Source organism: Mizuhopecten yessoensis, unplaced genomic scaffold, assembly GCF_002113885.1.
Source record: "Mizuhopecten yessoensis strain PY_sf001 unplaced genomic scaffold, ASM211388v2 scaffold11157, whole genome shotgun sequence".
In the NCBI taxonomy this organism is placed as follows: Eukaryota; Metazoa; Mollusca; class Bivalvia; order Pectinida; family Pectinidae; genus Mizuhopecten; species Mizuhopecten yessoensis.
Window position 1 is genome coordinate 548,013 of NW_018408908.1, and position 27,338 is coordinate 575,350.

At 37.9% G+C, this 27,338-nt stretch overlaps 1 protein-coding gene across 1 annotated transcript; it reads left to right on the top strand.

Annotated features, from left to right (window-relative positions):
* Window positions 1-3,451: 3,451 nt before the first annotated feature.
* LOC110467061 (eukaryotic translation initiation factor 4E type 3-like) lies at window positions 3,452-26,999 on the top strand. Its single transcript, XM_021523953.1, has 8 exons — window positions 3,452-3,635; window positions 5,168-5,240; window positions 6,195-6,289; window positions 9,417-9,477; window positions 17,490-17,556; window positions 19,510-19,665; window positions 20,710-26,854; window positions 26,927-26,999. Exons 1-7 carry the CDS (start codon window positions 3,478-3,480, stop codon window positions 20,754-20,756), a joined length of 657 nt encoding a protein of 218 aa, XP_021379628.1. The 5' UTR covers window positions 3,452-3,477; the 3' UTR covers window positions 20,757-26,854; window positions 26,927-26,999.
* The last annotated feature ends 339 nt before the right edge of the window (window positions 27,000-27,338 follow it).

Below are 27,338 nucleotides of genomic sequence, written 5' to 3' on the forward strand. Positions count from 1 at the left end.
GTTGGATAGGAAGCTTTCAATCCACTTGAGCGTGTTCCATCGGATACCATAGTAGTGGAGCTTGCGCAGAAGGCTTTGGTGCGGGACCTTGTCGAAAGCCTTCGAGAAGTCGAGGAGGACTGCATCGACTTGACCACCTTTGCCGAGGCTCCTGGCAATGTCGTCTATGGTCAGGATCAGCTGGCTCTCGCAGGATCTCTTCTTCCTGAATCCGTGTTGGTAATCAGATAGGATGCCGTGTTGTTATATGTGGTCCATTAGACTGCTGTGGATGATGTGGTCCATCAGCTTACTGGTCTTGTGCTGTAGTGCGTTGTTATGTACAGTGATTTTTTATTATATTTTTATTATTTGCTATAGGATAAAAACTGGTTAAAAGCAGTGAGTGTTAGTTATGTTGTAGGTTTTGTATATGTTCGATTTTGTTACACATACTGTATGTAACAAATCCTCATGCCGAGCTCGGTCAAAAGCCTTAGATCACAAAATATGAAACAAGTATGTATTATAAAACCAATTGTTTTTTTGTAAAATAAGGAATGATCCAGGTAATGAATTATAAATGTACTTAAATACAGGTCAATCAAAGCACGGACTTAGATAGCAAAATCGGTATAATTTGACACCAGGTGTACATGTCTATTACACCTTTTTAAACAAAGGTAAAACATGATTTTTTTTCCATATTTCATAGAGTATATTAGAAATTAGTGTCATATTGAAAAAGATTGCCAACGGCTTACATATAGAACTTGCTGTAAATTTTAACATATTATAACTTACGGTATCACGATCAGACGCGTTTCCTGTCTTGAGAATTGTCAAAATATCACGCATTTCTTCACTTCAACTACAATAGAATCAAGTACTGCTTTATGCCCTGGTATCGGGGGCGGACCTTGCCTATTAAAGCAATGCGGAGGTCAGTGTTACACCCCTATTATGTGTAACATCATGTGAAGCTGCCAGTGTGTTACACGTATGGCATAAATAAGTAGCAATTCAGTTCACAGACAATTCGCAAAACTAGAAAGAACGGAGAGGTTATGACTTCTTTCTTTCCACCAAGAAGTAACTTTCTCCCTTTTAGTACATTTCATAATTGATTATTTACACCAGACCACAAATATCAGGAGTGGCTAGCTGACTTACCCCGCGGCCGCCGCAAACTCATTCTGAAATATTTTATTCTATGCCTGAATTGTGAACTTTGTCACTTGAGATATGTGTCAGTCTCAGGTGACAGAAATCACCACTGAACTTACCATCTACATACAGTATATATGTAGATGGTAAGCTACGTTTTGGATAATTCAACGGAACTCGGATAAGTATTAATTCCGTGTGAGTATACGTCTCTGAAGAACTTATTTGTAAATGGAAGGTGCTACCTATGTAGCTTAATTGTCGATTTGTTCTAACTGAACAAATCAGTCACTGTCGTTATTAAAACATTGATGATTTAGGAAAGCATTGACTCCCAAAGTGTACGCTTTATTAAATACGTTAATTCTTTGAACCCCTGGAATATGTCATAACAAAATCGAAGACGCGTGAGTTAGTTGAGCGCTTTCAGGCAGAGACGTATACATTTAAAGCCATGCAGAGGTCCGAGTACGCCTCTGTTTCAGGTAAAAAGAAAAACTGACCAATCGCTTCTACCAGAGACGTATATGGTTTGGTTTAATTTTGTTTAACGTCCTATTAACAGCTAAGGTCATTTAAGGGAACTGTAAATGCGGTCATGAAGATCTATTGTACTATCTTTACTCTTGATGAACTCGTATCGATCTATGATGAAAACAAATGTCCAAATAGGCCTAGTAGGTGTCAATTGTAAGCTTAAGGAACAATTGACAGCTGATGTGTAAGGAACAATTGACAGCTGCATGGTTTCGAGAAAATGGCTGTCAGACAAAATATAAGGTGTGGCCTATGAAATGTGCTGCTATGCAAGAATAGTTTGGTGTCTCGGCTTTCAATCAAGACTTACTATGAAGTTAAGTCACTCTTAGTGATAGAGCTAGGGGAATGTAATGTCAGCACAAAGGGAACGTGATTTTTTTTAGTTGTGATGGTTATAAGAATATTCAATTCATAATTTGTCATTTTTTTGTAAAATAGTAGGATTGTGAAAAGTCACATACAAAAACTGAAAATCAATAACGTCGCATGGCGCATCAATTTAGAACATTACCGTCACTGTACCCAAATCGGGACAGTACCCCAAAACGGGACACTTATGGGAAAATGGCCCAAGAAAATGTCATTCAATAAAAAGAAGTACGTTTATGTATACAGTTTTCATTTCATAATACTTTTACGACAATTTAACTGTATGTAAGCTTTGTTGGCTGCTGATTATCGTTACATGGACAATTTAAAGGTAAGAATAATGACCAAAACTAAACTTTCCCGATTTACGTGCCGTGCGAAGCTATTTATTTTGATATCATTTTCAAAAGTCTATTTTATCAAAAATAATGCTAGTTTGGAGAAGATTTAACCATAACCCTATTTGACTATAAAATATTTGAAATATGTCTTCTTTTCTGCTGATATTGATCGTTTATGCCCAACTTTTAGCCAAAATACCGAAGTGTCCCTTTCAGGGTACAGTTACGCTGGTTAAACGTAGCCCTGGTGGTATTTCGCGTTTTATTTATAGAACCACGCGACCGAAATATAAACTTGCAATAGAAATGAAAAGTGGATAGTACTCTATTTATGAAAAATGAACAAACATTTTTGGAACCGATAGTGTGGTATAAAGACATTGATATTTATCTAAAAAGTGTCCCGATTTGGGTACAGTGACGTTACATTTTCGTCATTATTTACAAACTAATACAGTTACTGTAACCATAAGTGGCAGTAAATAAAATTCATATAATGTTTTATTGCTATATTAGAATATTTAAATCAATATTTTCAATTTAAAAATACTTCTTTGCACAGCATACACATTTCTTGTGACTTTTTCCTTCAAGTGTCCCGATTGGGGTTCTATGACGTTAGAAGTAGAAAGAAAGATAAAGATCCCAAATATTGCAATGAATGCAGCTTTATGCTGGTCGCGTTTGTGTCCCCAAATAGAGGACACCAAATCAAACCCCCAATTCTGCAGGGAGATCCACATTATTCGCCTCCTACGATACATGCCGTGGGTAACAGCAGGTGAATTATTTTCCCGATCCCCCACCTGCAAGTGCAATGGTGAAAAGACGTATATCTAAGTCCGTGCTTCTACCGTTAAGCAGAGTTGTGCACTGTGCTTCGATTTCATCCTGATATTTTAGTGGAATTTCGAGCATGCCGGTGATAATGTTGCTTGATGTAGAGTCTAGAAAACCACGAGAAAAAATATTCTTATGGGATTTGATGGAACATTCTCGAGGTGTTCCGAACAAATGAAAACACGGTCTGACGTAAACTGTTTTGATCACATGACCCTACCTGAGACAGCAATGGTCTACCATGGCGGCATCCAGCGTATCCGAGATAGGGTCCATAAATGCTACTGATTCAAGAATGATGGGCAGTCCACAGCTTCCCCGCTCAAAATTAAGCGAAATCCATTCTACGGAGCAGACAGGCGTGCCTTTGAACACTCCATGGACTTTCTGGCTCGATAAGTAATGACGTTTGCTAAGCTTGAAAATGTTGACGTCGCTAAAAATATTGGTCAAGGTTTTGACGACTTACTTTCTCTTTAGAATATTTTGACACACTGGTAGAATGCGTTTACTGTATATCACATGTACGAGCATGTAATTGCCTTATTTTGATCGAACGCATGTATGTGTGCATGATCGTTTATACCTAGATCACTTAATCAGACTATTCAATCAATCCGTCTGCTGAATTTGAATCCGACCCAAATAATGGTGCCAAGAGAGGTGCATTTCTTGGAAGTCGATTGGGGGTCACACCGTGCGTGCCAGTTGATCCATGTCAGTTTGATCACTCTGCAGACATATACAGCATGTATAGAGGTTTTATTTTAGTGCTGGTTGTCTGTTGGCATGGAATAAAGATTATATTTCTAAAGAAATTATTATTTTGTAATTAGACTAAAGAATGTTGTATTTTGCGTGTGTGTGTGTATCAATTAGGTTACCATAGCATTGAGGTACCAGCTTCGGAAATTTCCGAATAAGTTGATTACAGCGAAATTAAAAACCAAACTGCTTCACATTATTTACTAATAAGGTTAATGTCTTTTTACCTGGACACGAGGACATTCGACTTAATTGCAATCACTTCCTTTACTCAACAACGTCAATGACAACTTGTCATCATTTAACAATGCCATATATTACATGCTCATTTTCTGTGCATATCTATATTTATAGCTCATACCGTAAGTTCTTAGATTTTGATATGGTCCAAACCAGTGAAATGTCTCGGGTATTAATGCAGGTGTAGAAAGTTATCAACCATTTTTGAAATAGGGGAAAATATGCACTGTAGGTGTATGATCCGTCCAGTGAGGGCTGCAGTCCGGAGCCAGGGGGAGAGTACGAGAGGGGGCAATGGATGACATCCTTTTTGTTTGTTTCTTGCTGTTCATTATAGACGCTTCAAACTGACAACTGTGTATGCTTTATAATGAATTTTTTTACGTGACTGTTAAGATATTGCATACCATAAACTGGGCTAGCTGTTAACAATGTCGTAAAAAATCAGCAGTGACAACTAACATTAACACAGGGAAAATGAAATACATAGTAAATCACTCAGTCGTGGACCTGACGGGGAAAAAAGTCCATAATGGAACATAAACAGATACTTATTATGTGGTACTGTATTTTAGTTACAAGTGGGGGAATCAAATTTTGAACTAAAATAGGGGGAAATAAAGCTAAAAAAAAGGGGGAAATAATGCCCAATATTGAGAGGGGAATTGACCCATATTCAACTAAAAAAAGGGCCTGTATATGTCCATGCTTTCTATGAAGGAAAAAAATTATCATCTATTTTGTCTTCTGTTTGGACATGGATTTCAATAGACCTAGACCACATACAACATATTTTATGGATTAAATGATAAGGTCAAGATTGCAATTTATGCTATCATGAATCTTTGATGAAGAAATCTTGAAGAACATTATATATAATTGCTTATCTTGCGTTCAAACTTATTTTTTTTATTCTTTCCCCACAGATCAATCCCAGGAACTTCAGCTGCCCAGTATGAGGCAACTCTGAGGAAACTGTATACCGTCAATACAGTACAGGTATGTAATATACATAGATTTAGTATAAAACACAGCGTAGCTGAAATAAGTCATTTTGATACATATATAACAACTATTGTACATACTCTTACAGCGTAGCTGAATCGACATCAATTTTGTGGACAACTCGTACACATTTAACACCTGTGTGCGTACGCTTCACAGGTCATTTGTATGATGAAGGTGACAATGTACATATCGTACTAGTCATCGAAACGTCACATGGCAAATCTTATTGGTTGTGTAAAAAGAACCTTTCAAAATCCATACTTACCAACCTGAAGAAAATGTTTAGAAATCCACAGATTTACATTACTTCACATCGTCAATGGAAGACAAGTGCTACCACGTCATAGTATTGTACTGTACACAAGCTTAAGCCTACTTTACGTGGTCTTAGAAGCCAACACTGTTTTAAACAATAACCAACAAACTATTCTCCAAACTGGTATCCTACACAGAGACACACCCTTACAAAAGATAATTTGATATAGTTATTCAAACTGGCCAGTTATATTACAACTTTGTCTTTCATTTATAAGTTACAAAATCACCAATAGCAGCCCTCTGTCAATATATTATATAGGGCATGGCATTGTCAAATGTTGCATCTAGTTTCTGATTAATAATACTACATATTGTATGCTTATGCAGGGTTTCTGGGGTTTCTGATTAATAATAATATATATTGTATGTTTATGCAGGGTTTCTTGCGGTTCTGATTAATAATAATGTATATTGTATGTTTATGCAGGGTTTCTGGGGTTTCTGATTAATAATACTATATATTGTATGCTTATGCAGGGTTTCTTGCGGTTCTGATTAATAATAATATATATTGTATGTTTATGCAGGGTTTCTTGCGTTTCTGGTTAATAATAATATATATTGTATGTTTATGCAGGGTTTCTGGGGTTTCTGATTAATAATACTATATATTGTATGCTTATGCAGGGTTTCTGGGCTGTTTACAACAACATACCAGGTGTTGATATGCTCAACGTGAGATATACCTACCATCTGATGAGGGACGAACGCAGACCTATTTGGTAAGTCATTAATAGTTCATCATCATCACACCTGTGTGACGTTCTAGCTGGATAACTGTAGTGTGACAATTAGATTAGTCGTTGATAGATCATCATCACACCTTAATATATATTGTATGTTTATGCAGGGTTTCTTGCGGTTCTGATTAATAATAATGTATATTGTATGTTTATGCAGGGTTTCTTGCGGTTCTGATTAATAATAATATATATTGTATGTTTATGCAGGGTTTCTTGCGGTTCTGATTAATAATAATATATATTGTATGTTTATGCAGGGTTTCTGGGGTTTCTGATTAATAATAATATATATTGTATGTTTATGCAGGGTTTCTGGGGTTTCTGATTAATAATACTATATATTGTATGCTTATGCAGGGTTTCTTGCGGTTCTGATTAATAATAATATATATTGTATGTTTATGCAGGGTTTCTGGGGTTTCTGATTAATAATAATATATATTGTATGTTTATGCAGGGTTTCTTGCGGTTCTGATTAATAATAATGTATATTGTATGTTTATGCAGGGTTTCTTGCGGTTCTGATTAATAATAATATATATTGTATGTTTATGCAGGGTTTCTGGGGTTTCTGATTAATAATACTATATATTGTATGCTTATGCAGGGTTTCTTGCGGTTCTGATTAATAATAATATATATTGTATGTTTATGCAGGGTTTCTTGCGTTTCTGGTTAATAATAATATATATTGTATGTTTATGCAGGGTTTCTTGCGTTTCTGGTTAATAATAATATATATTGTATGTTTATGCAGGGTTTCTTGCGGTTCTGATTAATAATAATGTATATTGTATGTTTATGCAGGGTTTCTGGGGTTTCTGATTAATAATACTATATATTGTATGCTTATGCAGGGTTTCTTGCGGTTCTGATTAATAATAATATATATTGTATGTTTATGCAGGGTTTCTGGGGTTTCTGATTAATAATAATATATATTGTATGTTTATGCAGGGTTTCTTGCGGTTCTGATTAATAATAATGTATATTGTATGTTTATGCAGGGTTTCTTGCGGTTCTGATTAATAATAATATATATTGTATGTTTATGCAGGGTTTCTTGCGTTTCTGGTTAATAATAATATATATTGTATGTTTATGCAGGGTTTCTTGCGGTTCTGATTAATAATAATATATATTGTATGTTTATGCAGGGTTTCTTGCGTTTCTGGTTAATAATAATATATATTGTATGTTTATGCAGGGTTTCTGGGGTTTCTGATTAATAATACTATATATTGTATGCTTATGCAGGGTTTCTTGCGGTTCTGATTAATAATAATGTATATTGTATGTTTATGCAGGGTTTCTTGCGTTTCTGGTTAATAATAATATATATTGTATGTTTATGCAGGGTTTCTTGCGTTTCTGGTTAATAATAATATATATTGTATGTTTATGCAGGGTTTCTTGCGTTTCTGGTTAATAATAATATATATTGTATGTTTATGCAGGGTTTCTTGCGTTTCTGGTTAATAATAATATATATTGTATGTTTATGCAGGGTTTCTGGGGTTTCTGATTAATAATAATATATATTGTATGTTTATGCAGGGTTTCTTGCGGTTCTGATTAATAATAATGTATATTGTATGTTTATGCAGGGTTTCTGGGGTTTCTGATTAATAATACTATATATTGTATGCTTATGCAGGGTTTCTGGGCTGGTTACAGCAACATACCAGGTGTTGATATGCTCAACGTGAGATATCCCTACCATCTGATGAGGGACGAACGCAGACCTATTTGGTAAGTCATTAATAGTTCATCATCATCACTCCTGTGTGACGTTCTAGCTGGATAACTGTCGTGGGACAATTAGATTAGTCGTTGATAGATCATTATCACACCTGTGTGACGTTCTAGCTGGATAACTGTAGTGGGACAATTAGATTAGTCGTTGATAGATCATCATCACACCTGTGTGACGTTCTAGCTGGATAACTGTAGTGAGAAAATTAGATTAGTGGTGGACAGATCATCATCACACCTGGGTGACAGTCTCGCTGGATAACTGTAGTGGGACAAGTAGATTAGTGGTGGACAGATCATCATCACACCTGTGTGACTTTCTAGCTGGATAACTGTAGTGGTACAATTAGATTAGTGGTGGACAGATCATCATCACACCTGTGTGACATTCTAGCAGGATAACTGTAGTGGGACAATTAGATAAGTGGCGGACAGATCATCATCACACCTGTGTGACATTCTAGCTGGATAACTGTAGTGGGCCAATTAGATTAGTGGCGGACAGATCATCATACCAACTGTGTGACATTCTAGCTGGATAACTGTAGTGGGACAATTAGATGAGTGGTGGACAGATCATCATCACACCTGTGTGACGTTCTAGCTGGATAACTGTAGTGGGACAATTAGATTAGTGGTGGACAGATCATCATCACACCTGTGTGACAGTCTCGCTGGATAACTGTAGTGGGACAATTAGATTAGTGGCGGACAGATCATCATTACACCTGTGTGACATTCTAGCTGGATAACTGTAGGGGGACAATTAGATTAGTGGTGGACAGATCATCATCACGCCTGTGTGACATTCTAGCTGGATAACTGTAGTGGGACAATTAGTTTAGTGGTGGACAGATCATCATCACACCTGTGTGACATTCTAGCAGGATAACTGTAGTGGGACAATTAGATTAGGGGTGGACAGATCATCATCACACCTGGGTGACATTATAGCTGGATAACTGTAGTGGGACAATTAGATTAGTGGTGGATAGATCATCATCACACCTGTGTGACGTTCTCGCTGGATAACTGTAGTGGGACAATTAGATTAGTGGTGGACAGATCATCACACCTGACTGCACAGTGCAAGTCCTCTGCCATCCAATCAAAACATAAGGCCAAATCACAAATACCTCCCCTAGTCGAGATGTAGTGATCTTTTTCACAGATACAATGCCAAACATGATAACTTGACAAGACATATCATATTTTGGCATACAATTCAAACTATTCAATGTGTTCACTACCAGGGCCATAAACTTTTTTAAGATGAACATTTTGTGATATTACATAAAGCAAAATAATCTCATTGAATTTTATAGAATATTTTTGTGTTTTACCTTTTTAGGGAAGATGTAAATAATTGTCATGGTGGAAACTGGAGGTTGAAGTGTAATAAAGTTGATTCAGTAAGTATTCCAAGATATGTAGTGGAGAACATATATTATATGACATATACATAACATCGTATGATTGCAGTGGCGCAGGGCGACCTGTCTTCGCTGGTAGGGCTCTCCCCAACCCTAAGGTAGCGCACTTTGAGTCACTGCAACCTACATGTTAATAATAATAAGAAGGGTAGTCTCACAATAATCTAATGTCGATATTGATCCCTATTACAAGTGGTTTTTTTTATGTTAAACAAACTATTTTAAGTTCTAGGAAACAGCCAACTGCAAGTATTTTATATGTACCAATGGAATTGATTTATATTTTGTACAAGTATTTTATATGTATTAATGAACATAAATGTAATTGTGATATGTGACACTTAAATAAACAAATTGAACTTGAACTTGAACTATATAGAGCACTGGTACTAGCACTGTAGGTACACCCAACCCCACCTATTCCACCCCAATAATAATAATAATATCTTTTATTTTTACAGGGTTACATATTTAGACATAGTATAGTTTACAATACGGCCCTGTTATACATATATGTACAGACTTAATAAGACAATGGTAGAATGATAATAAATACAATTCTTAATAAAAGATGCATATATACATTGATAAATATCACAGATATCATTATGTTTCACACTTATTACTTGCTGTAAAACATTTCTATTTATTTCTTTTTAAAAACATCTACACTGCATGACTGTTTAATAACATCACTAAGTTCATTCCATTAAACAGAGCAACTGTAGCTAAAAAAGCATTTAAAAATATTGTTTTTGCTAAAGGGAAATACAGTCTATATGTTGTGGTAGCTCTGGTAGTTCTGGACGACACATCTCTTACATATGAAAACATGGAATTTAATGGGTCTCATGGGTAGTTTAAGCTATTAATAGTGTGCCTGTCTGCTGTCCAAAAGGTTATAGTATTAGCCCATGCTTGTGGCTGTTGTGTCATTGTTTAAGATAATTTACCCAATATTATATTAATAATAATAATAATAATAATCTTTATTTAACGTCATGTACAATTGTCAACAACAAACATAAGCTCTGTAGAGCTTTTATTACGACGCCACTAAGGGAACAAATGGTGTTTTCGTGGTGGAGGAAAACCTACGGGGGGGGGGGGGGGGAAACCACCGGGCCATCGGAGGGATAACAACTAACCCTATCAGACATCACTCTCTTTTTTCCACCACCACAGCAGGGGATCGAACCGAAATTCTTTGGAGAGCGAGTGGTCTGAAGCTCACGCTTGATAGCACACAGTAGTACAATGACTGTGCACGTTAGCGATCACAGCTGCCGAGGCAAATAATTAAAAACAGTAATAACGTCTGGAGATTGGGGGCAACAAACTTCAGAAGCATATAATACTCTGCCTCTAATGTTCCACCAGTACTCACGATGGTCAGTCTGGAGATCTGTCACTACAGTTGTGTAGTTAGTAAGATGATGCCTCTAATGTTCCACCACCACCCTACGGTGGTCAGTGTGGGGATCTGTCACTACAGTTGTGTTCTATGTAAGATGATGCCTCTGATGTTCCACCACCACCCTACGATGGTCAGTCTGCAGATCTGTCACTACAGTTGTGTTCTATGTAAGATGATGCCTCTAATGTTCCACCACCACCCTACGATGGTCAGTCTGGAGATCTGTCACTACAGTTGTGTTCTATGTAAGATGATGCCTCTAATGTTCCACCAGTACCCTACGATGGTCAGTCTGGAGATCTGTCACTACAGTTGTGTTCTATGTAAGATGATGCCTCTAATGTTCCACCAGTACCCTACGATGGTCAGTCTGGAGATCTGTCACTACAGTTGTGTTCTATGTAAGATGATGCCTCTAATGTTCCACCAGTACCCTACGATGGTCAGTCTGGAGATCTGTCACTACAGTTGTGTTCTATGTAAGATGATGCCTCTAATGTTCCACCAGTACCCTACGATGGTCAGTCTGGAGATCTGTCACTACAGTTGTGTTCTATGTAAGATGATGCCTCTAATGTTCCACCAGTACCCTACGATGGTCAGTCTGGAGATCTGTCACTACAGTTGTGTTCTATGTAAGATGATGCCTCTAATGTTCCACCAGTACCCTACGATGGTCAGTCTGGAGATCTGTCACTACAGTTGTGTTCTATGTAAGATGATGCCTCTAATGTTCCACCAGTACCCTACGATGGTCAGTCTGGAGATCTGTCACTACAGTTGTGTTCTATGTAAGATGATGCCTCTAATGTTCCACCAGTACCCTACGATGGTCAGTCTGGAGATCTGTCACTACAGTTGTGTTCTATGTAAGATGATGCCTCTAATGTTCCACCAGTACCCTACGATGGTCAGTCTGGAGATCTGTCACTACAGTTGTGTTCTATGTAAGATGATGCCTCTAATGTTCCACCAGTACCCTACGATGGTCAGTCTGGAGATCTGTCACTACAGTTGTGTTCTATGTAAGATGATGCCTCTAATGTTCCACCAGTACCCTACGATGGTCAGTCTGGAGATCTGTCACTACAGTTGTGTTCTATGTAAGATGATGCCTCTAATGTTCCACCAGTACCCTACGATGGTCAGTCTGGAGATCTGTCACTACAGTTGTGTTCTATGTAAGATGATGCCTCTAATGTTCCACCAGTACCCTACGATGGTCAGTCTGGAGATCTGTCACTACAGTTGTGTTCTATGTAAGATGATGCCTCTAATGTTCCACCAGTACCCTACGATGGTCAGTCTGGAGATCTGTCACTACAGTTGTGTTCTATGTAAGATGATGCCTCTAATGTTCCACCAGTACCCTACGATGGTCAGTCTGGAGATCTGTCACTACAGTTGTGTTCTATGTAAGATGATGCCTCTAATGTTCCACCAGTACCCTACGATGGTCAGTCTGGAGATCTGTCACTACAGTTGTGTTCTATGTAAGATGATGCCTCTAATGTTCCACCAGTACCCTACGATGGTCAGTCTGGAGATCTGTCACTACAGTTGTGTTCTATGTAAGATGATGCCTCTAATGTTCCACCAGTACCCTACGATGGTCAGTCTGGAGATCTGTCACTACAGTTGTGTTCTATGTAAGATGATGCCTCTAATGTTCCACCAGTACCCTACGATGGTCAGTCTGGAGATCTGTCACTACAGTTGTGTTCTATGTAAGATGATGCCTCTAATGTTCCACCAGTACCCTACGATGGTCAGTCTGGAGATCTGTCACTACAGTTGTGTTCTATGTAAGATGATGCCTCTAATGTTCCACCAGTACCCTACGATGGTCAGTCTGGAGATCTGTCACTACAGTTGTGTTCTATGTAAGATGATGCCTCTAATGTTCCACCAGTACCCTACGATGGTCAGTCTGGAGATCTGTCACTACAGTTGTGTTCTATGTAAGATGATGCCTCTAATGTTCCACCAGTACCCTACGATGGTCAGTCTGGAGATCTGTCACTACAGTTGTGTTCTATGTAAGATGATGCCTCTAATGTTCCACCAGTACCCTACGATGGTCAGTCTGGAGATCTGTCACTACAGTTGTGTTCTATGTAAGATGATGCCTCTAATGTTCCACCAGTACCCTACGATGGTCAGTCTGGAGATCTGTCACTACAGTTGTGTTCTATGTAAGATGATGCCTCTAATGTTCCACCAGTACCCTACGATGGTCAGTCTGGAGATCTGTCACTACAGTTGTGTTCTATGTAAGATGATGCCTCTAATGTTCCACCAGTACCCTACGATGGTCAGTCTGGAGATCTGTCACTACAGTTGTGTTCTATGTAAGATGATGCCTCTAATGTTCCACCAGTACCCTACGATGGTCAGTCTGGAGATCTGTCACTACAGTTGTGTTCTATGTAAGATGATGCCTCTAATGTTCCACCAGTACCCTACGATGGTCAGTCTGGAGATCTGTCACTACAGTTGTGTTCTATGTAAGATGATGCCTCTAATGTTCCACCAGTACCCTACGATGGTCAGTCTGGAGATCTGTCACTACAGTTGTGTTCTATGTAAGATGATGCCTCTAATGTTCCACCAGTACCCTACGATGGTCAGTCTGGAGATCTGTCACTACAGTTGTGTTCTATGTAAGATGATGCCTCTAATGTTCCACCAGTACCCTACGATGGTCAGTCTGGAGATCTGTCACTACAGTTGTGTTCTATGTAAGATGATGCCTCTAATGTTCCACCAGTACCCTACGATGGTCAGTCTGGAGATCTGTCACTACAGTTGTGTTCTATGTAAGATGATGCCTCTAATGTTCCACCAGTACCCTACGATGGTCAGTCTGGAGATCTGTCACTACAGTTGTGTTCTATGTAAGATGATGCCTCTAATGTTCCACCAGTACCCTACGATGGTCAGTCTGGAGATCTGTCACTACAGTTGTGTTCTATGTAAGATGATGCCTCTAATGTTCCACCAGTACCCTACGATGGTCAGTCTGGAGATCTGTCACTACAGTTGTGTTCTATGTAAGATGATGCCTCTAATGTTCCACCAGTACCCTACGATGGTCAGTCTGGAGATCTGTCACTACAGTTGTGTTCTATGTAAGATGATGCCTCTAATGTTCCACCAGTACCCTACGATGGTCAGTCTGGAGATCTGTCACTACAGTTGTGTTCTATGTAAGATGATGCCTCTAATGTTCCACCAGTACCCTACGATGGTCAGTCTGGAGATCTGTCACTACAGTTGTGTTCTATGTAAGATGATGCCTCTAATGTTCCACCAGTACCCTACGATGGTCAGTCTGGAGATCTGTCACTACAGTTGTGTTCTATGTAAGATGATGCCTCTAATGTTCCACCAGTACCCTACGATGGTCAGTCTGGAGATCTGTCACTACAGTTGTGTTCTATGTAAGATGATGCCTCTAATGTTCCACCAGTACCCTACGATGGTCAGTCTGGAGATCTGTCACTACAGTTGTGTTCTATGTAAGATGATGCCTCTAATGTTCCACCAGTACCCTACGATGGTCAGTCTGGAGATCTGTCACTACAGTTGTGTTCTATGTAAGATGATGCCTCTAATGTTCCACCAGTACCCTACGATGGTCAGTCTGGAGATCTGTCACTACAGTTGTGTTCTATGTAAGATGATGCCTCTAATGTTCCACCAGTACCCTACGATGGTCAGTCTGGAGATCTGTCACTACAGTTGTGTTCTATGTAAGATGATGCCTCTAATGTTCCACCAGTACCCTACGATGGTCAGTCTGGAGATCTGTCACTACAGTTGTGTTCTATGTAAGATGATGCCTCTAATGTTCCACCAGTACCCTACGATGGTCAGTCTGGAGATCTGTCACTACAGTTGTGTTCTATGTAAGATGATGCCTCTAATGTTCCACCAGTACCCTACGATGGTCAGTCTGGAGATCTGTCACTACAGTTGTGTTCTATGTAAGATGATGCCTCTAATGTTCCACCAGTACCCTACGATGGTCAGTCTGGAGATCTGTCACTACAGTTGTGTTCTATGTAAGATGATGCCTCTAATGTTCCACCAGTACCCTACGATGGTCAGTCTGGAGATCTGTCACTACAGTTGTGTTCTATGTAAGATGATGCCTCTAATGTTCCACCAGTACCCTACGATGGTCAGTCTGGAGATCTGTCACTACAGTTGTGTTCTATGTAAGATGATGCCTCTAATGTTCCACCAGTACCCTACGATGGTCAGTCTGGAGATCTGTCACTACAGTTGTGTTCTATGTAAGATGATGCCTCTAATGTTCCACCAGTACCCTACGATGGTCAGTCTGGAGATCTGTCACTACAGTTGTGTTCTATGTAAGATGATGCCTCTAATGTTCCACCAGTACCCTACGATGGTCAGTCTGGAGATCTGTCACTACAGTTGTGTTCTATGTAAGATGATGCCTCTAATGTTCCACCAGTACCCTACGATGGTCAGTCTGGAGATCTGTCACTACAGTTGTGTTCTATGTAAGATGATGCCTCTAATGTTCCACCAGTACCCTACGATGGTCAGTCTGGAGATCTGTCACTACAGTTGTGTTCTATGTAAGATGATGCCTCTAATGTTCCACCAGTACCCTACGATGGTCAGTCTGGAGATCTGTCACTACAGTTGTGTTCTATGTAAGATGATGCCTCTAATGTTCCACCAGTACCCTACGATGGTCAGTCTGGAGATCTGTCACTACAGTTGTGTTCTATGTAAGATGATGCCTCTAATGTTCCACCAGTACCCTACGATGGTCAGTCTGGAGATCTGTCACTACAGTTGTGTTCTATGTAAGATGATGCCTCTAATGTTCCACCAGTACCCTACGATGGTCAGTCTGGAGATCTGTCACTACAGTTGTTTACTATGTAAGATGATGCCTCTAATGTTCAACCAGTACCCTACGATGGTCAGCATTGAGATCTGTCACTACAGTTGTGTTCTATGTAAGATGATGCCTCTAATGTTCAACCAGTACCCTTCACTACAGTTGTGTACTATGTAAGATGATGCCTCTAATGTTCAACCAGTACACTACGATGGTCAGCATTGAGATCTGTCACTACAGTTGTGTTCTATGTAAGATGCGGCCTCTAATGTTCCACCAGTACCCTACGATGGTCAGCCTTGAGATCTGTCACTACAGTTGTGTTCTATGTAAGATGATGAAGAACACAATCAGGCATTTTTTAGGTCACCTGAGACAAAGTCTCAAGTGTCCGTAAACAATTTACATTTTCGACTTCTTCTACAAAACCCCTGAACCAATTTTAATGAAATTTTGCAGAAACTTTCCATGGCCAAAGGTCAACAAAAAGAGTTGCCGGTTTAGTCCCCGGCCCCCAGGGGCCTGAGGGGCGGGGCCAAAAAGGGTCAAATTGACTAAAATTACAAAAATCTTCTTCTCAAGACCCAGATATGGTAGAATCAAATACTCTTCATAGATGGAAGGGTCTTAAGGTGCTTTACCAAAATTGTGAATTTCTTGACCCTGGGGAGGGGGTAAACTTTACTATAGTTATATAGGGAAATCACATTTTGGACCAACATTTGTTTATTTTTCATTGGAAGTAATTCAATTTGGGTAAGCATTATCAGTATTGGGTAGCAGTTTGATGGTATGCACATATATGAGCCCTGACTGACCCCCCGGGGCTGATGGGTGGGGCCAAAAAGGGTCAAATTGACTGAAATTTCAAAATTCTTCACCTCAAAACCCAGATATGGTAGAAACAAATACTTTTCATAGATGGAAGGGTCTTAAGGTGCTTTACCAAAATTGTGAATTTCATGATCCTGGAGTCTCACGTTTACCCCGGGGGAGGGGTAAACTTTACTATAGTTTATATAGGGAAATCACATTTTGGACTAACATTTGTTTAATTTCCATTGAAAATAATTCAATTTTGGTTATCATTATCAGTATTGGGTAGCAGTTTGATGGTATGCACATATGAGCCCTGACTGATCCCCCGGGCTGATGGGAGGGGCCAAAAAGGGTCGAATTGACTGAAATTTCAAAAATCTTCTTCTCAAGACCCAGATATGGTAGAATCAAACACTCTTCATAGATGGAAGGGTCTTAAAGTGCCCTACCAAAATTTATTAGGGTTTATAATGGCAAATGATACTTTGAATATTACGTGTTAATAACTTGATTGGAATTATAACCCTGAGTTGACAGTTTGATACTTTGAAAATTTTGAGCCAGCCCTACCCCCAAGGGCTGTAGGGTGGGGCCTAAAGGAGTCAGTGTGCTAAAATTTCTTCATTTTCCTTGTTTAGAATCTGAGGTGCTAGTTTCAAATACTTTTTAGTCTTAAATCTGTATGCTAGATATTGAATAAGGTGGTTTTATTGTTCTTTGTCACTGAATAATATTTCTGTTCGTAATATGAAAGATATCAGGTGACCGTTAAGGCCCATGGGCCTCTTGGTTTTTTTTTACGCTCTTTAATAAATATGTACATAACTGTTTAAAGTCACTAACCCTTACTTCATCTTGACCGAATTTCAGCCTACAGTGTGGAAAGAACTGTTACTAGCGGCCATCGGAGAACAGCTGTCCGACAATATGGCCGAAGGTAAGTCGCTACACTATCTCCTCCTAATAATTATATTATTCTTATAATATCTGTCAGTATAAATGTTAGAAGTGAGGAAGGGGTAATTAAATGAAGGCTTAGTTTAGGATTGAGGAAGTGGTAAATGAAGGCTTAGCTTGGGATTGAGGAAGTGGTAAATGAAGGCTTAGTTTAGGATTGAGGAAGTGGTAAATGTAGGCTTAGTTTAGGATTGAGGAAGTGGTAAATGTAGGTTTAGTTTATGATTGAGGAAGGGGTAAATTTAGGCTTAGTTGAGGATTGAGGAACGGGGTAAATGTAGGCTTAGTTGAGGATTGAGGAAGTGGTATATGTAGGCTTAGTTGAGGATTGAGGAAGTGGTAAATGTAGGCTTAGTCTAGGATTGAAGAAGGGGTAAATGTAGGCTTAGTTTAGAATTAAGGAAGGGGTAAATGTAGTCTTAGTTTAGGATTAAGGAAGGGGTAAATGTAGGCTTAGTCTAGGATTGAGGATTGGGTAAATGTAGGCTTAGTTGAGGATTGAGGAAGTGGTAAATGTAGGCTTAGTCTAGGATTGAAGAAGGGGTAAATGTAGGCTTAGTTTAGAATTAAGGAAGGGGTAAATGTAGTCTTAGTTTAGGATTAAGGAAGGGGTAAATGTAGGCTTAGTCTAGGATTGAGGAACGGGTAAATGTAGGCTTAGTGTAGGATTGAGGAAGTGGTAAATGTAGGCTTTGTCTAGGATTGAGGAACGGGTAAATGTAGGCTTAGTCTAGGAATGGAAGAAGTGGTAAATGTAGGCTTAGTTTAGAATTAAGGATGGGGTAAATGTAGGCTAAGTTTATGATTAAGGAAGGGGTAAATGTAGTCTTAGTTTAGGATTGAGGAAGTGGTAAATGTAGGCTTAGCCTAGGATTGAGGAAGGGGTAAATGTAGGTTTAGTCTAGGATTGAGGAACTCGTAAATGTAGGCTTAGTGTAGGATTGAGGAAGTGGTAAATGTAGGCTTAGTTTAGGATTGAGGAAGGGGTAATTAAGCGTAGCCTTAGTTTAGGATTGAGGAACGGGTTAAATGTAGGCTTAGTTTAGAATTAAGGAAGGGGTAAATGTAGTCTTAGTTTAGGATTGAGGAAGTTGTAAATGTACGCTTAGTTTAGTATTGAGGAAGGGGTAATTAAGCGTAGCCTTAGTTTAGGATTGAGGAATTGGGTAAATGTAGGCTTAGTTTGGGATTGAGGAATGGGGTTAATGTGGGCTTAGTTTAGGATTGAGGGATGGGGTAAATGTAGGCTTAGTCTAGGATTGAGGAAGGGGGAAATGTAGGCTTAGTTTAGGAATGAGGAAAGGGGTTAATGTAGGCTTAGTTTAGGTTTGAGGAAGGGGTAATTAAGCGTAGCCTTAGTTGAGGATTGAGGAAGGGGTAAATGGAGGCTTAGTTTAGGATTGATGAATGGGGATAATGTAGGCTGAGTTTAGGATTGAGGAATGGGGGTAATGTAGGCTTAGTTGAGGATTGAGGAAGTGGTAAATGTAGGCTTAGTCTAGGATTGAAGAAGGGGTAAATGTAGGCTTAGTTTAAGATTGAGGAAGTGGTAAATGAAGGCTTAGTTTAGGATTGAAGAATGGGGTGAATGTAGGCTTAGTTTAGGATCGAGGAAGTGGTAAACGTAGGGAGGAAGTGGTAAATGAAGGCTTAGCTTGGGATTGAGGAAGTGGTAAACGTAGGGAGGAAGTGGTAAATGAAGGCTTAGTTTAGGATTGAGGAAGTGGTAAACGTAGGCTTAGTCTAGGATTGAGGATGTCTGATAAGATCAAAGGATCATACTTTCTTTACACTGTATATGTGGGAGGGCTGTAGATACTATATAGGGTTGTCTGATTGGCTACATATACATATATTACAGTTTTGTTTGATTGGTTACAGGAGTTGAGGTCGGAGGGCTGTAGATAATATAGTGTTGTCTGATTGGTTACAGGAGATGAGGTTGGAGGTATGAGTATCAGTGTTAGAGAAAGAGACGACATTATTCAGATCTGGAATAAACAGTCCAACCTCCATGAACAGGCAACCATCATACCCAAAGTGAAGGAGCTTCTCCCCAAAGTCAACTTTACCGCAGTCTTCTACAAAGGTAGATATACATATGAAAAGTATGGAATACTGTCAACTTTATACACATGTTAATTTTACCTCAGTATATATAATGTTATACTAAGTAGCTAGGTTGAAGCAGCTTTTTCATTTCCTTATAATGAGTAGTTTAAGCTTCAATATGTATTTAAAGAAGGAGAGTTTGATCTTCAAAAGTATATACTGACTTTTCAACCCCCACGTTTAACCCACCGTCATCAGATGGTGGGCTATTCAAATCGCCTGTCGTCCGTGGTCTGTTAATTTGTCTGTCAATTGTTCGTCTGTTGTCTGTCCTTAAACAATTCTTGTTATCGCTATTTCTCAGAAAGTACTGGAGGAATCATTCTCAAATTCAATATGTAGGTTTCCCTTGGTCCTTTAATGTGTATGTTTACTTTTAAGACTAATTAGATAAACAAAATAGCCGACAGTTGGCTGTCTTGGATTTTGACAGTGAATGTTTGTTGTCGCTGTTGGTCAGGAAATACTTGAGGGATCTTTCTCAAATTTCATACCTAGGTTTTCCTTAGTCCTTTATTGTTCATGTTAAATTTTGAGACTGCTCAGATAAACAAAATGGCCGACAGCCAGCCATCTTGGATTTCAGTGAATGCTTGTTATCACTATTTCTCAGGAAGTACTGGAGGAATATTTCTCAAATTTGATTTGTAAGTTCCCCTTGGTCTTGTGTTTTGCATGTTTACTTTTGAGACTGATAGAATAAACAAAGTGGTCGACTGGTGGCCATCTTAAATTTTGACAGTTAAAGTTTGTTATTGCTATTTCTCAGAAAGTGCTGGAGGGAACTTTCTCAAACTTGATATGTAGGTTCCCCTTGGTTCGTAGTTGTGTATGTTTACTTTTGAGACGGATCATAAAATCCAGATTGCCACAGGACGTTTTTGCAATGATTGGACTATTTCTTTCGCAGTGAGTACTGTACCATGTGAATCAACAAACCCACTTTGATGGTTGTCTTTTATACACAGCAGTATGAAGTTTAGATCAAAAGTTAACTATATATATTATACTTGTTTTTCAGCTTTCCAAACACATCAGGCATTTGAAGGACAGAAGAAGCTCACCTGAACTCCACCAATACCCTCCCAGAGGAGGAAGACATTTCATTACAGAGATGGAATGTAGCGGACATTTTGTGACAACCTGTGACAGGTCTTCAGTTGGTGCTTCCTTTGAGAAAATTGGAATGGAATGCAGTGTCCCGTGAAAGGACAAACTGTGGGTTAATATCCATGTCACCCAGAACTATGTGACATTGAGGTTGCTCATATTAGTGATTGTGTTATTAAGATTTGTCAGACAGGTGTGTATTGGTACATTTTTGGAATGTACAATTTTTAACTTGTAATAATATCATTGTGATGTTGTCATCTTAAATTCATAGCAAAGTCAAAAATAGTGGTGTTTCTCCCGAGTTTTCTGCCGGATAAGAAATCTATAAAATGGAAACTTTTGTCAGATCTTCTTTTGGCAAAAGGTAAGAAGTTATTATAAAATCATATCTTTTAATCTATCTTAAATCTGTACTTAGACTAAAACATAAAAAAAAACATTTGAAGGAAGAGCACATCCACATGACATATTGGAGTATACCTCATGTCTGTTGTAAATGCTCCCCTGAATCATCTGGAATGAAAATGAGCTACAGAAAAGTTTTGGTTAGAATGAGGACACCAACTGATAAAATAACACTGAAAGAAACACCCCCCACAATTCATGCCAATCATCCTAAAACTCAGTATTGTTTGATATCATTTTGTCACATCAGGTCATATTTTGTAGGCTATGAAATGGTCAACAAATAGATGTTTAAGCTGCATAACAGATTAAAACTGTATTAATTTAATTTGTGTATCAAATTTGGATAAAATTTGTCTGATCTGACGTTTTGGATGAGATTTTTTTCTGGAAAATTATGTTCGCTGATTTTTTTTCAAAACCAGATTTTCGAATTTGTGTAACATTTTTAACAGCAGTATTTTTTATGTAAGATATGAAAGTGAAGCACAGTTAGTGTTGTATGAACAGGAGAGGTCTTTCTGAGTTCTGTAACGGGAAGGCTCTCCATCTGTTTGTGTAAATACGGAGAGGAGAGAGTAGGCTTGATATCTGTGATATTTGCAATGAATTAGTACAGTGAACATTTATATTTTATTACCATGAATGTTATGTTTTGCTTTTATTGTAAGATTTGTTTCGTTTAAACATTTAAAGTGGTAAGATTATATATTTTAAACTATGTTCTTCCTGTTAACGTTGCTGAATTAGTTTAATTGAAAACTATAAGCTTGAGATAAACTAAAACCTTGCTTTAAAGTTCATGTAAAGCGACTATATCAGACACTGTAACGGGCAGCCATGTCAATCTGTACACGTTGTTCCCGCAGAAAAAGTATAGAGAAGGGAAACATGACTTTTGCTGAGCATAAACTGTGTTTTTCTTATGAGGTACTTCAGTGCACTATCTTTAATATCTTAAAAGAACATGACTTGAAAACTACACTTTATAAATGACCCTTAATATTGCACATATGAATGTTGTCGTGAGTAGCCATGTGTCTGGTAGATAATATTTTTGTCCTGGAGGTTTCTTATCATGAATTTAACTTTTCAAATTAAATTTGTTCGGACTTTGAATGCAGATTAACAAGTTCATATATAGTTTTTGAAATCCATTACCAGGCATGCATGTCTGGATTGCAGTTCTATTTTTTGAGAAGAACAAGGTACCACTCTATATGAACTTTGAATTTTTTAACTGAATATTTGTCTAGAAATCCCTTCTGAAAACTTTTTTAATCTGACTGGTATAGAAATCCCTTCTCCGACTCACCTAGAAATCCCTGCCAGAATTTGTTTGGCTCATTTAGAAATCCCCGCTAAAAATTCATTTCACTGACTTGTCTAGAAATCTCTGCTAAAAACTCATTTTTCTGAGTTGTCTAGAACACGGTCCTCCACCACCAAAACCTGGCACGTCCTTAAATGACCATAGCTGTTAATAGGATGTAAAACACAAACAAAAGAAAAGAAATCCGTTCAGCCACCTGTCGAGTAATCACACGTACATGTATTCTCAATCATCTGCTGTTTAACTACATCTCTATGTACATTTTGTAGCTGTTAGATTTTCTTCAATAATGTGAATTTATATTCATTTATTTTGTGGGTATTCTTTATCAACAAAGTTTTTGTTATTGATAATGTTGAATACTGTAACCACAAACACATCAGCCAACGAAATAGAATATTTTGTCAAAATCACAAATTTAACCCCCCACCACCCATCCCCATGCAAATATATGTGATTTCACTGTTCATGTATAAAATCATCATTAAAAAATGTAGAAATGTATTTAAAAATCTCTATTATCAATTTATTCATTATCATTCTTGATATCCTCATCTTTGAAAAATAGAAAGTCGTATCGTACCTCATTATCAGATCATATCCATTGACCAGTGTGAGGACCCATTGAGGGGTCTATTTACAGCTAGGAAGATTATCATGGATATTTGTTTTCTTCTCAAATTTCATTTTTCGTATCTATGCATTCCTTGCCTTTAGTAGAATCATTCCTGCGTTAATTAACAAAGAGAAACCCAGGTACATCATGATTGATCATACTTATATGTAAATAAACACTAGTAGACTTAATTTGTGGAATAGGTATACAAAATATATACTTAGATTCAAACCATATTAGTTTGGAGAAAATATATATTATTTTTATAGAAAGGACGGATGCTGTAATAAGTATTTGAGGAATATTTGATTCATTGTGTTTAGATTTATAAAGAAGAGATTTGCACAGCAGGATATACAGACAGTCATTTCAAGTGTACTTAATCAAAGAAAACTAGATGTATACCTCATGTGTACCGAGACAGTATATAGTCACAATAAAGGGCAGTAACTCTTTTCATCTAGTCATGTTAAGTTCCCTCTGTCTCTTGGTGGAAAAAAGCGAAATGTTTCTCCACTTTCTGAAAGGGTAAGAATCTTTAATATCCACTTCTGTGAGGCTCCAGGATCATGGACCGGTCTCTGAATTAAGTCATAATTTAAATATTGATGAAATATATGCTTCTTATGAGACTTGGCCTTAAATTGATATACTGTTCCATATATATATATATGATATATAATACAAAATCACATTAAGACATGGAACTTTAAAAAATGAAAAGAAGAGAAAAGTTCAGTTTTGGATTTAATTGGAAATTCTGTCATGACCCTTCGGCTTGGACTGTAAAGACTTTTTACTCTGGGTTAATATTTCTAACTTACAAAATAGTAGGCAATGGTCTTTGTTTTCTCCCTCTCCTAAAAGAAAAGATATGAAAAAGATTCATTGCTTCATCTGTTTATTTAGAAAAAGGTACATATAAATGAATCTTTAACTGGTACAAGTATTATTATACAAATTGATATGATGTATCTTGCAATGTTGATTTCATATAATCTTAGTACTCTTTCAGTGTTTGCAAAATGTGATTTTTATTTTCAAAATATTTTTAAGAAAATGAGTTCTCGAAAAATTGATATGAGAGTAGATAAACATAAGATTTAGGGAAAAAAATGAATATTGACGTGTGTATTTTAAAGTTTGAATGTCAATAGTACATGCTGAGCTACAAGATGATGGTTGTACAGGGAGAGGGAATGGGTTGATGGGTTTATGGTCAGACATTCTGTATAGGGACAGGGAATGGGTTGATGGGTTTATGGTCAGACATTATGTATTCTGTTCAGGGACAGAGAATGGGTTGGTGGGTTTATGGTCAGACATTCTGTATTCTGTATAGGGACAGGGAATGGGGTGGTGGGTTTATGGTCTGACATTCTGTATTCTGTATAGGGACAGGGGATGGGTTGATGGGTTTATGGTCAGACATTCTGTATTCTGTATAGGGACAGGGGATGGGTTGATGGGTTTATGGTCAGACATTCTGTATTCTGTTGAGGGACAGGGAATGGGTTGGTGGGTTTATGGTCTGACATTCTGTATTCTGTATAGGGACAGGGAATGGGGTGGTGGGTTTATGGTCTGACATTCTGTATTCTGTATAGGGACAGGGAATGGGTTGGTGGGTTTATGGTCAGACATTCTGTATTCTGTTTAGGGACAGGGAATGGGTTGGTGGGTTTATGGTCTGACATTCTGTATTCTGTATAGGGACAGGGAATGGGTTGATGGGTTTAAGGTCGGACATTCTGTATTCTGTACAGGGACAGGGAATGGGTTGGTGGGTTTATGGTCAGACATTCTGTATTCTGTACAGGGAATGGGTTGATGGGTTTAAGGTCGGACATTCTGTATTCTGTATAGGGACAGGGAATGGGTTGGTGGGTTTATGGTCAGACATTCTGTATTCTGTACAGGGACAGGGAGGGAACGAGTCGATGCATGGGTCTATGGTGGTACACATTCATATATAGATTGTTAAATGAGAAAATATTGGAAAAAGTGAAAAATAATTATGAATGTATTTTAGATATTTCTTTTTTATTCTTATAATATATGTACAACCATGTTTATTTTACTTTGTTTGCATTTTCTGTCATTCAGCTGGTTTGTAGTTTACCAAATTGTTATGCAAATTTAGTTAAGTGTTGACGCAGATTTGTGGTTGATATAATATATGAGAAACCGTACTGCAAAGTAGAATCAATTTGATGGTGTTTTATCTGTTAATCCCTTTGTGTATCCTGGTCACTATGTCCTGCCTACCAATCATCAAGTTATTTTGTTTTCTTCGTCTCTACCCTATTTTATTCTATTTGATGATATTCTTGACTTAGGGCTGATAGTGGGATAATCAGATAAATATTTGGGATAATCAGATAAATATTTGGGATAATCTGATTGAATTGTGATGTTTAACTGGTAAATTTGATTTAAGATTTTAATTAAGTATCCCTGGATGTTTGTCTAATGATAGTGGAAGATGTCAAGGTCACCTGTCTGAATATGTCAAGGTCACCAGTTTAAGACATCAAAGTCACCAGACTTAAGATATCAAGGTCACCAGTCTTAAGATGTCAAGGTCATCAGTTTTAGGGTGGCATGGTCACCAGTCTAAAATATCAAGGTCATCAGTATTAACATGGCAAGGTCACAAGTCTTAGATATCAAGATCACCAGTCTTAGATGTAAAGATTTCCAGACTAAGATAATAAGGTCGTCAGTCTAAGATGTCATGGTTACCTGTCTTAAGATGTTTAGGGCACCTGTTAAGACATCAAAGTCACTAGTCTTAAGATGTCAAGGTCAACAGTTTTAGATATCAAAGTCACTAGTATTTAGATGGCAAGGTCACAAGTCTTAGATATCAAGATCACCAGTATTTAGGCATCAAGATCACCAGTCTAAGATGTAAAGATTTCCAGTCATCAGTCTTAGGATATTAGGGTCATTAGCCAAAGGTGTCAAAGTCACCTGAAACTCTTTTGGTTTTCTAATTTGTATGTTTTGAAGATTTTATGAAGTGTTGTAGAGATGTTTTTCTGGCAGTAATCTGAGAGAGAGGTGAAAGTCACTATAGTTTTATAATGTTTATAATTCAGAATCATCACAAGGACAGAAAGGAGTTGTTGTCAACTCAGATCTTGTTCTCTAGTTGAATCGGTAAAACTGTGTTAAACAAAAAACAATTTTCTATTTTTGTTTCTAATTATTTTGTTTATTTTGGTTTTGTATTCTATACTTACTGAGACAGTATTTGTTAGACTTTTTATTGCATTCTGTATTTGTTTTAAATTGTGATAATTTTTAGTTTTGATACATTAATGATGTTCATGCTATAGAAATCCATTGAGTTTGTCGTATAGGTTAATGTATTATGTTGCAGTGGTGCTCCATACAGATGGTATTTTAAGTGGAACACTAGCTTCAGGAATTCAAATTACCGAGTTTAACAGTGGAAATAAATTCTTATAATGATTTTTAATAATTTGAGGGGAATTCAAATGGACCTAAATATGCAACTGACAGGTAGACCATCTACAGGACGACCAGGTAGACCATCTACAGGTAGACCAGGTAGATCATCTACAGGTAGACCAGGTAGACCAGGTAGACCATTTATAGGTAGACCATCTACAGGTAGACCATTTACAGGTAGACCAGGTAGACCAGGTAGATAATCTACAGGTAGACCAGGTAGACCATCTACAGGTAGACCAGGTAGACCAGGTAGACCATTTACAGGTAGACCAGGTAGATCATCTACAGGTAGACCAGGTAGACCATTTACAGGTAGACCATCTACAGGTAGACCAGGTAGACCATCTACAGGTAGACCATTTACAGGTAGACCAGGTAGACCAGGTAGATAATCTACAGGTAGACCAGGTAGACCATCTACAGGTAGACCAGGTAGACCATTTACAGGTAGACCAGATAGACCATCTACAGGTAAGTAGTGGAATATCATGTGATCAATCAATAATGATAATGGGTAAAGTATCTTAGCAATCAAACAATTGATCATCCAAACGAAGCAATGCTTTTGTGTTTGGTTATCCTGTGTATAAGGAACTGTTTGTTAGGCAATTTTTCGTGTTACTTATGAGGGAGTCAAATTGATTGGTATTGTGTTTTAAGTGTAGTTTATATGTGTTTTCGTAAATGTTGCTGACGATAC